At 39.7% G+C, this 14,571-nt stretch overlaps 1 protein-coding gene across 16 annotated transcripts in view; it reads right to left on the bottom strand.

The window, feature by feature from the left end:
- MCF2L (MCF.2 cell line derived transforming sequence like) overlaps positions 1 to 14,571 on the bottom strand; it is a 155,752-nt gene that overhangs the window by 77,463 nt on the left and 63,718 nt on the right. The window contains exon 1 of one of the 16 annotated variants that reach the window (XM_069877772.1): positions 1,765 to 1,948. The exons of 14 other annotated variants lie outside the window; for them this stretch is intronic. In XM_069877772.1, coding sequence (XP_069733873.1) covers positions 1,765 to 1,837 — 73 coding nt within the window. In that variant the 5' untranslated portion in view covers positions 1,838 to 1,948. Of the gene's footprint in view, positions 1 to 959; positions 1,045 to 1,764; positions 1,949 to 14,571 lie in introns of those variants that run through there. One more of the 16 variants, XM_069877797.1, reaches the window with a different exon arrangement.

Genomic DNA, 14,571 nt, shown 5'->3' on the forward strand with positions numbered 1-14,571 from the left:
ATACCTACAAGACAGAACATGCTTTCACTCTCATTTGGATGCTGAAAACCAGAACCAGCATTGCTCACAACTGCCTGTACAGTCTTTAAGCAGAACACTCTAGTCCTGCGCCCATATCCCAAGCTCATCCTCTCTTTAGTTTGCCCATCCTTTTTCCCAGCTCTCTATTCTCCCTCCCTGATGGGAGCTGACAAAGGAATTCTCTAATATTTTTCTTGGTAATCTTCATAAGGTCAAGAATAGAAAGACAGGGATCTGAGACCTCTCCTTTGCTTGCCTTCTCCTGGCTTTGCTGACTCTAAGTCACAACCAGCCCAGGAGGAAGAGGCAAGAACGTTGCTGCGGAAAGGGACAAACCTTTCTGCCCACTTCAAACACAAAATCTTTCCAACAGATTTCTAGAAAGGAGCTGTCTGGCACACGGAACTTGCGCACAAGAAGTGATGGCAGCCAACAGAAGAAAATCAAGCCTTGGTAGCTGCTAACAAAATCATCCCTGTTCAATTATTTCTCAGTAATCCAATTCAGATTAAAACCACCTATTTTAAATGTAGTAATTTATACAGATAGTCCTGGCATGGCTATATGATTTGACATGAAACGCTCCCTGGTTTTGAAGTTTAAAACAGACATCCCTTCCCTCGTACAATAATCAGCCATTTCCTAAACCCATCCATCCACTCTCAGCAGGGATAAGGATGCACATGAAGACCAAATGTTACACATACTGATTAATCCTCCCACCCTTTCCATCTGGCTAGCCTCACCTTTCTTAAATCTTTCATTCATTCATTCATTCTTCCCAAAGCAGCATGCCTTTTGGTTTTACCCCTGGCAGCATGGAGCACTACTGAGAAGCAGAGCACTCAGACTCACATGCTGAAAATTTAATTAGCAACACTAATTAAAGATTAGTAAAAGGATCCACCTTTTAGTTAAAAGATCCACCCTTTACATACCTGTTTAATTTAACAGTGATATTTCAAAAGCAAGAGCCCTGGAAGGTTAGACACCAGTCCATCGACACTGTGCTCTTTCCCTGGTCCTCTCCTCTGCAACAGTCACGCATACCAGAAGCAGAAAACATCACTGGAAATGTGAATTCAAGCACCAGAATAAGGAAGCAATTTTTGCTTGTCCCTATTCCACAAAACAGGCTTTCAGTTTTGCAATGGACTGTAGCTGTACTATTAACAGCAAATAATATCTCTACTGTTTCATTATATCTTAACAGAAACAAGATTCCTATAGAAAGCTTTGACTGAAGGAATTTAAGAAATAATGTATTTTTCATTAACCCTTCTATACTAACAGCTAGGGGATGCCAAAATTATGTATCTGATATTTACGTAAAATACAATGAATTGAAAACTAAAACCCACTGCAATTCAGGAACAGCAGGATGGCTCTCTGCGACAGCAAATTCTCTTTGTAAGCTTTAGCAGTGGTTCCAATAGCCATAATCACTGCATGAGCAAATCCTGAACAGAAAGTACATTCTGCATAAAATACTGGAATAGATTTAGCAGGTAGGTCTGATGTACTGAGAAATACACGTGCAAATAAAAGGATACACTGCAAATTTACACAAGGACAGAACACATCACCCCCATGTAACAATAAACTATATTTATATATATTAATGCACACAGAAAGAGCACAACTTCTGCCTATATCCTAAAACACATCACATTTTCCTCCGTCCCACAGTTCCTGCCTGACCTGCAATCAAATCATTACAAAAATGTGAAAAACTAGACACACCTGTGCTTCCCTTCAGAAGAAGCCATAATTCAGCAATTTCTTTGCAGAGCAAGGAGATCAGACTTAAGGTCATGTTGCTTCTAATCGATTTAGTGTAAAATAGTTCCGCAGACAGTGACCTATTTATCTCCAAGTCTGTCTTCAGTGCAAAATGAGAGCACAAAACTCCATCTTTCAGTCAAAGCCAAGCCACCAGGGACACAATACCTTTCTTCAAATTACATGCAGAGCAACTGTGCCTGTCAGCAGGCTCAGAGGTTCCCCAAAGGGCTCACTGGTTGCTGGTTACCACTTCTTGTCTTCCTGCATGAAGTACTGGCATCCACTGGGTACAAGCTGTTTCCTTTACATGTGAACATGTGCAGCGTTCAAACGTTATCAGAGCAAGAATGCATTAAAAAATTAATCCTAAGTGTGCCTTTTCAAGAATCTTCCTTTAAGAGCCCTAGTTTTAACAAATGATGATCCAGTAAATCCACCATCATTCTACTACCTGCCCCTTCTCCACAAAGGAAAATAAACTGCCTAAGGGGCAGATATGCTTTTACCATGAGCCTTTGGTTAGGAAGTTCCCCAGAAATGCATCCAGGGAATTCTTGCCCACATGCCTTTGGAGGAACTAAACTGGGATGTTTTCCTTGGTGGTAAACCCATCAAGCACCTGTTCCCTACGAAGGAGCCTACCCAAAGCAGCAGGAACTGCCAAACCGAGGTATTTCAACTTACGAAGTCCCATTAGTAGAATATATACAAATCTTATTTGTAAGAAAACGAAAAATTAGGCAACAGATTATGAAATCAACCAGAACCAAAATATTCTATATGATGCCTCGGACGTGATTGCTGAGATGTCTTGCTTTACTTGATCCTTTAAAGTAATTGTCCAGTGATGGACTGCCTGGTAATCAATACACTTGAGAGTAGTTACCGGCCATCCAGACTCACTAATACAAAGAGTGAGCCAATGAGTGGGACTGACAGCAACAACCATATGAAAACAAACAGATTGTTTTTTCTCACTTCACGGTGTTATAAGAGCCCTTTCCCAACAAGAGGGGTCAAGGAAAGAGGCCAGTAAAGATAAAAAGCTTGAACTGATGGTTACATCTGTTCATAAAATCCCATTTGCAGATGGAGAAAAGCTCTGTTTCTGCTTCAGCACTCCCAGCCTTCAACCAATCCCATAAAACCAAGCCCAAACAAATTCAGGTCACCCACAGACCATACCAGCTCATTTTCTGAAATGCCCCACATGTTGTTCTCACCACTCATCTGCCATAGGTCAGGAATTGTTGATAATCCTAAACCAGTCAGCTGTATTATAATAAATCTACCATCTATATAAGCAGTTCTATTCTGTGCATGGTATGAAAATGTGACCTGAAAAATATAATTAAGGTAATTTAAAATAAAATTATGCTTTTTCATTTTGGGGCCTATTACATTTTGTATTATGTCAAAATGCGAGAGTCTCCTAAGCAATATCAGATGTTTTTAATTACAGGTAGATTTAAAAGAAATAAGTAAAATACTTCTACAGAGTTTAACTGTTCTGTATTTTACGAGGTCATCACGAGCATATTTGATTTTGAAGAGAGTTGAAAATTAGTGAATGAGTCTCCACACAGTTCCCCCAAACCATGTAAATACTCACACATGCGAAAGTTGAGACAGAGTAAGTGACCTGCCTTGTATCAGGTAACAGCATCCACTGCAACATCAGAAACAGGATCTGTCTCAGCTGTAAGCCCGTACTCCCTCCTTTCCAGGACTGTTACCTAACTGGCTCTGTGGAGGTGCTTACTCCTAGATTGTTATCTTGACTTAGAGTCCTCAAAGATCACAACTTATGCATTTTACTTGTAGCTCTTGCGCTAGAATGCGGCTCCAGAAAGAGGAGTCTCAGCACAGCTAGAAATCCTTCTACATACGATACACCATACGCAAGCATGCACACCAATATTCATTTCCAGGTTAGCAGCACCAAGCCAGTCTCAGACATCTGCTAGTAAGAGTCCTCAACATTATATTGTCTGACAAGATATGACCTTTAATAGTAAGCTCTCACCTGCATCACAGTACACTAAAAATCTAACTATTATTATCCAAAGTTTTATGCAATGATAAAGCTGAAATAGGAGCTTTCAAAAAATGCAAAGAGAGGGAGAGGAAGCTTTGCAATCTTCCTTCAGAGATTAAGAGCAAGTGAAAGAGGAGATACCTTTCTGAGAAGGGTGTATCACCATGATCCACACGGTTTCAGTGAGACAGAGGAACGCGATATTTTGGAAAGCTGGCTACTTCCTTAAGAAAAAACAACCAAACAAAAAGTATGAAAGTAGTGCTTCTACTAAGTGAGAAGCTGTGCTTCTCATTGTCAAGACAGAGGAAGTAGAAATCCTCAAGTTAATCAACACCCCCTGTTCCAGAGCCCCTTCATGTCATACGTAACATAGGCAGCCACCTCTCAATAGGCTTCTGCCTTCTGATTTTGGAGCAGAAGAAGCAGTGGAGCAAGTAATTCACATGAAGACCAAGTACTAGTTTAAAAATAACCTAATTTCTTGGACTACCACAACAGACACATATAACACTCATCCTCCAGACAACCACCTAGTTTCCTTCCAGCTTTCAAATCTCTTAAATCCACAGTTACATATGTTTTTCCTGGACCAAAATCTAGTAATGACCATAGCTAAGAGCCCCAAAATACAGCACCGTTTGTTTCAATCCTACTATTTCTTCAATATTAACCAAGCAGATACACTTTCACCTCAATCCTACTATTTCTTCAATATTAACCAAGCAGATACACTTTCACCTCCCACTTTCAGGACGCAGGGTGTCCTTAGACTGAACAACACACGTATCTTGTATATTTAGACCACAGTCATAGCTTCCTTCTCTGGGTATCTTGAAGCTAAGATGACACAACCTTTTACCCTCAACTGACTTTAACATCCTTTAACAGTTTCTCCCACTGTGTTTTCCTCCTCTGCTCTGTGGGCTGGAGAATGTCACTCACCGCCCATGCTGAGGTGGCAGGGAGAGCTTATTCTGAATGTGCAGCATGGGTGAAGTTGAAGAGAATTTCTTTACATTTGTAAATATATACATGTATACCCACGCAGATTTCCTCAGGAGGACTGTTGCTCCTGTGTGTTTTAATAGAGCTTAAATTTACTTCTAATTCTTGTTGCTAACATGCATGCCCACATACCACAGTCGTGAACAGTTTTGTGCTTTGACTCGTTTGTTCTTTCTTGCTGCCGTTCTCTGAAGTGCACAGCAAGGAGACCAATTATTATAGCTGTGGAGCAAATGTTTCCTTTGGGTTCAGACTCCAAAATAGAGTGCTAAAGTGAAAATATATTTGCTTACTGGCTGGAGCCTTTTTTCTCAGGGTGGTGTTTCATATTCTGCTCCACAGGAGCCTGTAGTGAAATTTTAAGCTTTCTGTGCAGAATGGAACTGCTAGGAAAAAAAAAATATCACTTTTGCCCGAAATACTGTTTAACCAGGTGGCTGTGGCCATTTTATGCAGACACTCTATGTGGGCTGCTGTCCCTCCAGCACAGTAGGAGCAAGCTCTGAGTCTTCTGTACAGCACAAGCATGAGCAATCAAAACTTGTGGTCAAAGAGAAACAATAAAAGCTGCCATCAATAAAGACAGACACTACTTCCATGAAAATGAGCATTCTGGTAATACCAATAGTTGCTGGAGCTATTCAAAGTGAAAGATTAATAGGATGAATTCTGCAGTCTTTCAAAAATACATTTCCAGGAAGGAACAAAAGGAAAGCTACTGAGGTATTACATCTTAAAATGTACACTTTGCATTGTAAGACAATAATAAACTTCAAAGCTTTGAGGGTTACACATCCCTTACACCAGGTATCCATATAGTAAAATAAAAAGCAAAAGATGACTTCAGTAATTTTTAAAGAAGCTTAACACCCCATCAGCAACAGCACATCTCGACCTCTTGACTACACTTAAGAGTTTCTCCCTAAAACAATGGCATAAGCCTGGCCACTGAACACACTTATTACACATCTCTTTCCATTTCTAATCCCAAAACGGTATCTTTTCAGTGTTTTGTGAACTGAATTTCAATCAATTTATATTTTTCACCAGTCCTTCCTAAACAAGCTCCCACAAGTTTTTAATCATAGAGCCTTCACCACACTGCAGGATTTACTGAGGTTTCTCATTTCAGAGAGAAAAAAAAACCCTGGACTCTTCTTCAGGTCAAATTTAATCACATAGGACTCAGTAGTAAAACATTTAATCCTGCAGTATTTGGTGACAGTTCCGTCTGTCCACATCCACAAAAGCCAACAGAGAAATGGATGTGATCTCCTTAACTTCACAAGGAGCAGCACTCCATACAGCAGAGCCTGCAATGAGATGTGGCTACTCAAACTGCACTGGGGCAAGGAAAGGAGGACTCCCGGCTCTACGCAGAAGTTGTCTGCAACAGTATTCAAAATTCAGTAGATGGGAGATTGCAGTCTGGTTAGAATTGAAAACTGTAATTAAAGGTGCAAATCAAATCACCACTGACATTAAATAAAAAGTAGGACTAAAATTCAAGAAAATCAAAAGGATGAGATTCAATTTTATAGCAGCAGGGGGATTAAAGGAGCAAGTGGAGGAGATAAGAAAAAGAAACGTATGTGGAGTTTAGTGGCAACAGAAAGGATAACCCAACAGTCAGTAACAAGAACAGAAACCTATGATGAAAGCAGCACAGGAACTGAATTCAGGAAAGGAAAAACAGATATATTTTGTATCCTGAAACAATATGTATTACTAAGAACATTACTCTAGAAAGCAAGGAAAACCAGTATAGACCATTGCAACAAATTAAGTGTTGTGCCACCATCACAACTATATTTATAGTCAAAATACAAAATAAAACTTTGTCAGCAACAGGAAAACATTTTTGTGACTCTTAAAGTACACAGAACCAGGGTTTGTGGTTTTTTTTAAGATTAAAAAGATGCTCAGGAAGCATAAAAACTTTCAGGTCAAAAGCTGTGGGAAAATTGGTTCCAACAAAAATATCAGATGCTCCTGTAGCACTGATGAACACAGATAAAGGCTGCAAAACTATTACTAAGGAAGTAAATGAAAAGAACACTTGCAGAAATCATCATTCCCCAAAATCCTGAAAGAGCAAACAGGACAGAGAAAGGGAACCTGCTTTAGACCTGAGATAAACTTAAGAGATAGAAAACATTAATTCCATCGCATCTCTAAAATAATCATTCTGTGACAAGTTAGTTGTGATAATTCAGTACTGGAAGGTCATTCACAGCTCCCAATAAAATAAAATAAAATTTAAAAAAACCACATAATCTGGCTATTAGATCATCTCAGTTACCTGTCTTTTTAGATCGGTAAATATAAGCAAAATCCTCCAGAGCTGGCCATCAGCCGTAAGTCTTACCCTGCATAAATCTGAGCTATAGTACTGCAAGGTTACACTTGAAAATGGTCAAACCCATATAACAGATAGGATTAAAATGCCACTGTCTTCTTAATAGTTTTTTACTTTTCAAGGCATTTTTGGTTTTGACTCATGATTTGGAAGTTTTCTGGCCAAGGCACACATGCTGCAGTGAGCTGTTTGTGGCCACGCATCCCAAATCCCCCAGTCATGGGGCGGGGGGGGGGGGGAAAGGAGAAAAAATGCAAGCAAACGTTTCGAGCAATCCTGAAACCTCACCATTCCCTCCATTTACAGATTCCAAAAATAGTACCTTGATTTTTCCCCCCACCAAACTTTTCATCATCCTGGACTTGAACAAGCTCAGCAGTCCCCTTAAGAAAATGCATGTACTTAACATCAGTGAAGAATCACTAAACTTCATTTTCCACTGATCAAAAAGAAAAAAAGCAGAAAACACACTTAGACTAGCTTCTCCTGGACAGTCAACCTGGAGAACTGTTTCAGGTTCTGAACAGAAATTCAGTTCCGACCAAGAAAGGAAATATCACTGCAATTAAAAAAAAACAAACCAAAACCACCTTATCCCTTGTGCTTAGCAGTGCTATATTCTTGGTTAAATTTAATCAGTGGAGAAAAGAGAAAGGTCACAGTGTCTACTGCCTGTGGAAAGACATGATATACAATCACACTTGAACTTTTTACTTTGTAGATGCAGGATTTTTAAGGAAACATTATTGTATGATTAAATAAAAAAAGGCAGCAATCCCTTTAATAAAACACCTACTAGGGAAAAAAAAAATCTAACCTGCAAAGAGCTATTGTAACATCCATAAACAACTGCAGCAAAGATACACAGCAGCTGTAACTGCGTCCTGTTTCCAGTCTACGGGAAGCAAACAGGAAGCCTATACCCTTACCTGATTAAAAAAGCAGCCAGTCCCTGAGATTTTAATCAGCCTAAAGAAACAGACATTTTCCTTCTTTCTCAGTTCCTGGCCTGTTCAGGATAGCAGTATGGAAACCGAGCTTTTTAACAGCAGCGCTACCTTCATTTTCCACATTAAATACTGCTACTCACCCTGTTACTGTATTTACTTTTGGCCTAGGTGTGACTGCTAGGCAGGGTTGTGGATTCAAACAACAAAACCACTCCTCTGCCCAGGGTGGCTTGATAGCATTAGCCTTTAACTTCAGAAGGGAAGATTTTTCAGCACACCTCAACCTCCCCCCAGTTTAAGATGCGCAGTAACAAAAAAAAGGTGCACTAGCCATGCAAGAGGTGTAATTATGTAACCCTTTAGATAACAAGGAGGAAAGACCTATAAAAACTTGGCAACCAATCATATCCCACCTCCCAGTCTCCACTGATTAGGACTTTGCAATAACAGCAAAACTTGCTGAGTCCTCCCCTTTTGCAGTTCTGGGGTAACACTTCAGCCTCCAAAAGCTTTTAAAAGAGGTTTGTTTATTCTCCATTCCATAAGAATGAAGATGTAAAGAAGGATGAAGCAAAGGCCAAAGAGCAGATTCCACTTGTTCTGACACATGCAGCAGCTGAGCTAACGTCCATGAATCTCACAAGAGTAAGAGATAACCCACACACAACCCCCAGCCATTCTTTCTGTTCTTCCTCTTGTTGCCTCTGCAAAAAAACCAAAACCCCACATTTAGTTTCCCCCAGCTCCTGCTTTACTGAACGCATACCCGATTAGTTCAATGTAATTTTAACTAAGCTCTTACCCTTGTATTCACACCAAGCGAAAGAGCACGGGGGAAGCAGAACAAAGGTGAGGACACTCTTGGTAGTTCCCTGCACTGTAGTGGCAGCAAATAAGGCCTCTTCAATTAATGCCTTATCCTGCAGCCAATCTTTGAAGTATTTAACAGTGTCTTTTTAAAAGGAGGGATTTTATGTACTCGGCCAAAAGCCCCCACCTCCCCTTACTCAAACACAGAACACCTTGTGATTGCTGCTGTTACGATCCCCACGCTACAGCAGTTCAATCAACACTGAACACACCTTCTCAGGACACCAAGGACTCAATAGTAAGGATAACAAATACAGATACCCAGTAAATTCAGAGGAGTAGCAAAGAACCAAATACTGTTCAAAGAGAACAACAGCAAGGTAACATTAAAAGTACTCCTAGTCCCTAATGAGGACTCCTTTGCTGCACTACATTTTGAAAGGAAACTTCAGGGCAAGAAGTGTCATTCTTGTTTAAGAAATACCTTGTACAGACTTCTTCTGAGTGCTTGGGGAAGTAAAGGTGTAAGAGGACCTCAGATATTCCATTTTTTTTTCCATACTAAGATTCTGGAAATGCTTTCTGGCAGCTCTCAGGTATATTTCTTCATTGGAATTTCGTTTCCTCTGCTATGAACAAATTTGCTACGGTTTACATATAGGATGTATTCAAGTCCCTACTGTCAGCTGCATATAATCCCTTAGAGCAGGAAAAACCATTCTACATATTCTTTATAATCTCCCTAGTTTATTAGCTAGTGAAGGAAACACCAGCTAAGCTACAAATAAATAAGAGCATGTAAGTATATGAGTCTCCACAAACCAGAAGCAAAAAGTCACAACTTCATGGAGTTCAGTTCATCTTTTCTTCTGCAAGCAAGAAGAGAGAAACTCTCACTATACCTGAGTGAAAGGAAAAGACTCAGAGCTCTATCATCAGCTTGCCTCTAAAAAGCAGCATGTGTCCATCTGCCACCTCCTGGCAGCTGGTGGGTATCCAGTGTCACCAGCCCAGCTGGGGTGGATTTGCAGGCATTTTTAGATTCACAGGTGCAGCCACCAGCAGCTGGCTGACGGGGAGCTTGTGTAAACACTCCTGCCGCAAGCAGGTCTTCAGATCAAGTGCAGTGCTATAAACCAGCAACTGAGGTTTCTCCTGAAGCCTCAACACTGAAAAATGGGCTCAGACCTAATATGAGCCCACTCACATCTGTGGCATCAGTTCCACTGAAGTTATTGCCTCTTGTGAAACAGCAGAGATTAGGAGCTGATCAGTTTATTTCTGGTGTGCTCCACAATTTGGCAAACTGTAAACTCAAAGCCTATTTTGTTACATTTTCACTGTTGTTCTGTTATTGTTTTATTGCTTTCCCTCTCTTGCTTAGCTGTTGGTGTTGTGCTCTAAAGCTTCTGCCTCTGAGCCTCTGATGCTGTTTGCAGGTACCAATAGCAACGCCTGTTTTTTTCTTTCTGAAATAAACATAGTCCAAAGAGGAAATTGCTTTAAAAAATTTAAACTATCCAAGTCCATTGTTTGGAGATGAGGCTTCAGGGCTGCAGCGCACAACCATGACTGTGTTGCAGCATCTGTAAAAATCCCGTGGAGCATGAGGGTTCGAGGCTGGCGTGTGCTGGGACAGGGGGAGAGGGGACAGAGCATTCTCATTGTTTAAATGTAAACAACAATAATAATAGGGTTTCATAACTAAGAGAAGGAAGCACTCTAATGGGGAAAACAGTTGTGATTACTGTTTATGACTCCTTGCTCCTGAAAACTATGCTGGGTTACTTCGTAACACTGAGAGGAGCTAAACTGAAGTGACCTGAAATTAAGTGAATGGCTCGAAACCCATCTGATAAGATGGACTTGGGAATACCTTTTCTTTTTTTTATACTGGAAGCATGCCAGAGTGGAAAATACTGGGTGAGGAATCCATAACTCCCTCGACTGTGAGAGCTTTATCATCAAACTCCCAGACAAAATAATGTTGTTTAGGCAGTAAACTGAATTCACTGCCCAATGCTGGCTTAGGCATCTTCAGAGAGAAAGCTGATCCCTGAGTTCAAGGGCATCATCCTCAAAAGAATCTCCAAACACCTAAAACCTGGAACTTCATTAGAAATAATTTCAACACAGCTGAAGTTCTCTGCAATACGGTCTGATTGGTATTTAGACAGTTTAATATAGAAAGAAACTCTAAGTCCTTCCTTTGGCAAGGAAACAGGCTTTGTTTGGGATCACTAGGACAGCTCTTAGATTTTTAAGCCATTTTTTGGGCACCACCAAACCCCCTCTAACTGTTTCAGTGAAAATGGGAGTAGAGGTTGGTTTCTTGCTGAACGGCAGGTGCACACTGATCATGCCTGGTGCACACTAAACAGATCAGGACACCTCACAGGAGGGAAGCAGAGGATCTCCTTGCTTAAGAGACTCACTGTAGCTTCATGTGGCCAATCTGGCACTCCCCGAGGGATATTTTTCAGCACTCTGAAAATTGTACTCACAAAGCACTAATACCTACGGACCCAAGGGACCAAGTGAGGACTTTTGAGGGTCCCAATTTTTGGCTGTGTACCTAACTTCCATTTATGTCATTCCATGTCTTTCAGTCCTCAGTGGCTCATGTGATGCTAAAGTAGCACCGTACAGCCAGTTACCTGAGCCAAAGCAGCTCCGTCAAAACTACAAAAAATATTACTCCCTTTAGAATCATCGAATAACCAGGTTGGAAGAGACCCACAGATCATCGAGTCCAATTTGATAATGTAAGTCTTAAAAGTTCTAGTCACACGCAGGAAAAAACAGCAATCTTCCCTCAGGCAAGATAAAATACACATTTCATCTTTCTGCCTGAGTTAAAATATCACTAAATCTATACTTTGTTTCTCTGATGTTTTTTCTGCCATAGCGCATTCTGCTTTGCCTATGAACTGTTTTTATCTGTGAAGCATTACAAGATTTCATCACAAGCAATGTATACACTTAATTTGGCTAAAGGAGGTATATTTTCATGAAATACTAAGTTAGCACTTTTTATCATTATTCAGCATGTGCATTTGGAGACTGTCCATCTGCACCAAGTAAAGGTCACGTGTTTCTATAAGCAAAGCATAGCATAAAATGTTTTCATTTTTCTGACATCTGAGAATTTTGCTCCTCAGCTTTGAAATAACTTCTAACTATACAGGCAAACACTCAAAAAACTCAATACCTTGATTTTTTCAAGGAACCTATCCCTAAAGTAACTCTATAAAGCCACATGACAACATCTGCAAAAATTATTAATACAACAAAGAACATAATTTTCAATAGCTGGAAGTCAGAAAACATCAGAGAAGGAACCAAGGTCAAATGTTATCAACTAAAGGAGAAAGGTTTGCAGTAAAGAAGGTAGTAGGCACCACCTGTACTTGCACCTGAAGTCCTTAAACAATCTTTGATAGCCATTGTGATAGAGTGTGCCCCATGTTCAGTTAAAATGTCTGAAGGCATTCCTGGAGTCCTGGAGGCTTAGATTGTAGAAGCTGGAGAGTTTAAAAGTGAGTTGAAGGAGAGATGTGTGTTTTTGGTCTCCCAAGAAGTTTTGAGTTTCTGTTTCAAAAACCCAGCTATGACATGCAGTATTGAAAATGTAAAGCTTCTTTAATGTGAAAGGATAGAGGCATGTCTTGAATTAACTTCACAACCTAGTTCTTTTCAAAAACAACTGACCTGCTGATACCATCCATCTTCTCAAATACAGCTTTTGAATCCACCAAAGATGGTAAGAATTACTCAATTGTTTGTCTAAAACAGAGAAAACATTTATTTTTTAAATATGAAGACTTAGGAATTTAAGATTAATTCCACAGACTCGCTGCATGTAACAAGTTGCTTGTGTTTCATGAAAGCTTGTGACTTTCACTTAGAAGATGTAAAGAATGGAAATATAGATTGGATCTTTCCTTCAAATAAAAGCCTGAAAAGCAAGTAGCTCCTTCCCCAAAGGCCAAAGGACACACACAAAAAAATTCTTTGACTAGTCCTCTGACATATAGTCATATAAACTATACGTCACATACTGTGGAGACTTCTGATGTTATTCCTTAGAGAAGTATATCAAAAGATGGAATAATTTGGAGAATTATGACTAACTCAACTAAGTAACTATGTTAAGAATGTCTATCTGAATCTCCTAATGATTTTCAGAATACACCCCTAATCCAGATTAAGACTACTGTATGTAATTCACAAACCACAGGAGTTATTTTAATCTAGGCCAACTTTATGAGAAATTGTCACCAGAACTGTATGAGTCACGATTTTTAAAAGCATAATTTTGACTAACTACTCACATAAGCAATTATAGGATCGTTCTCTCCCAACTGCCCCACCAGGGGCTGTGTGTTTGTTAAGTGGACAAAACTCCTTACTAAAAGACAACTGCAAGCTACTCCCACTGAGCCCTTCAAGGTCCTCTTCTAATTTGCTCCTGGACTCACTTTTTATTGGCCTGTACTTTACAGAAGTTTCAAAACTGACTAGAAACTTTGAAATGTGAAATAAATGTAAGTCTGATTAAAAGAGTGAGACGAGGATGAGACTCACTGCATGCTGATGGCGGTGCAGTGGGAAAATCTCACATTCTATTCCACCTGAGGATAAGAAAGGATAAAAAGAAGACGGTCTCATGTAGGCTCCTCCAGTTAGTTCCTTGGCCTCACTCCAAAAGGAAATAATGAACCTCTTAAACAGCCCAGTCCTTCATCTTGAATTGTGTGCAAGTTGACAAACTCACCATCAATGACACCAAAGACTGCTGACAGATACTAAAGAAGAATAAGTAAACATGAAAACTAAGACTGTCAGCAGCTCTTGTCCATTATTTTCAGAAAAAACACTGAGCAACAAGACTGGGGAAGGCTTCATGCCACAGTCAACTCAGAATGCAAGAAACAAGTTGTGTGTGAGGTTGGATAAACCGCTGACTAAATTAGAATCTCTTTCGAGGTTTTTTAAATTACTAAGCAAGAAATTAAACACATAAAAGTTGTGTCGATCTTTGCTTCCTGCTTTGGAAGAAGATGTAGTTGCTCTGAAATAAGATTAAAAAAAAAATAAATACAAGTGCTAGCTTCAATCAGGAAGCGCTGGAAATCTTACAATAAACTTTGATCCTTTTAACTTAGCGAGCATTACAATGAGGCCATGTATGTTCAACCTTTTCAGGTTAGCTTAACCTTTGAGGTTAATTTGAAGATCATGGGGGATTTCATTAAACACTACATACATACACAGTAAAAGGAAGTAGTGTAGGCCATTTATTTTAAGCATGACTTCAGCACAGCTAAACAGATTGCAACAGCACCTGAGATTGGAAACTTCTTGAAAAAACAATGACAAAGATAATGGGAGTAAATAAAGTTACATCCTGGCTCCAGGACTGGTTCTGCCCAGAGAGTAAATAACTTCTTGTTGGCACTTCTCCATATGGAAAAGCAAAAACATGCTATGAAAACAGCAAATCATTTTTACTCTAAACTATGGAAGTAAAGTTCCTCTGCTTATTCATCAGGGAAGCTGTAAGTTCTTTTTTTCAGTACTGTATTATTTTTTTTCCA

This window comes from Phaenicophaeus curvirostris, chromosome 1, assembly GCF_032191515.1.
Source record: "Phaenicophaeus curvirostris isolate KB17595 chromosome 1, BPBGC_Pcur_1.0, whole genome shotgun sequence".
Classification (NCBI taxonomy): Eukaryota; Metazoa; Chordata; class Aves; order Cuculiformes; family Cuculidae; genus Phaenicophaeus; species Phaenicophaeus curvirostris.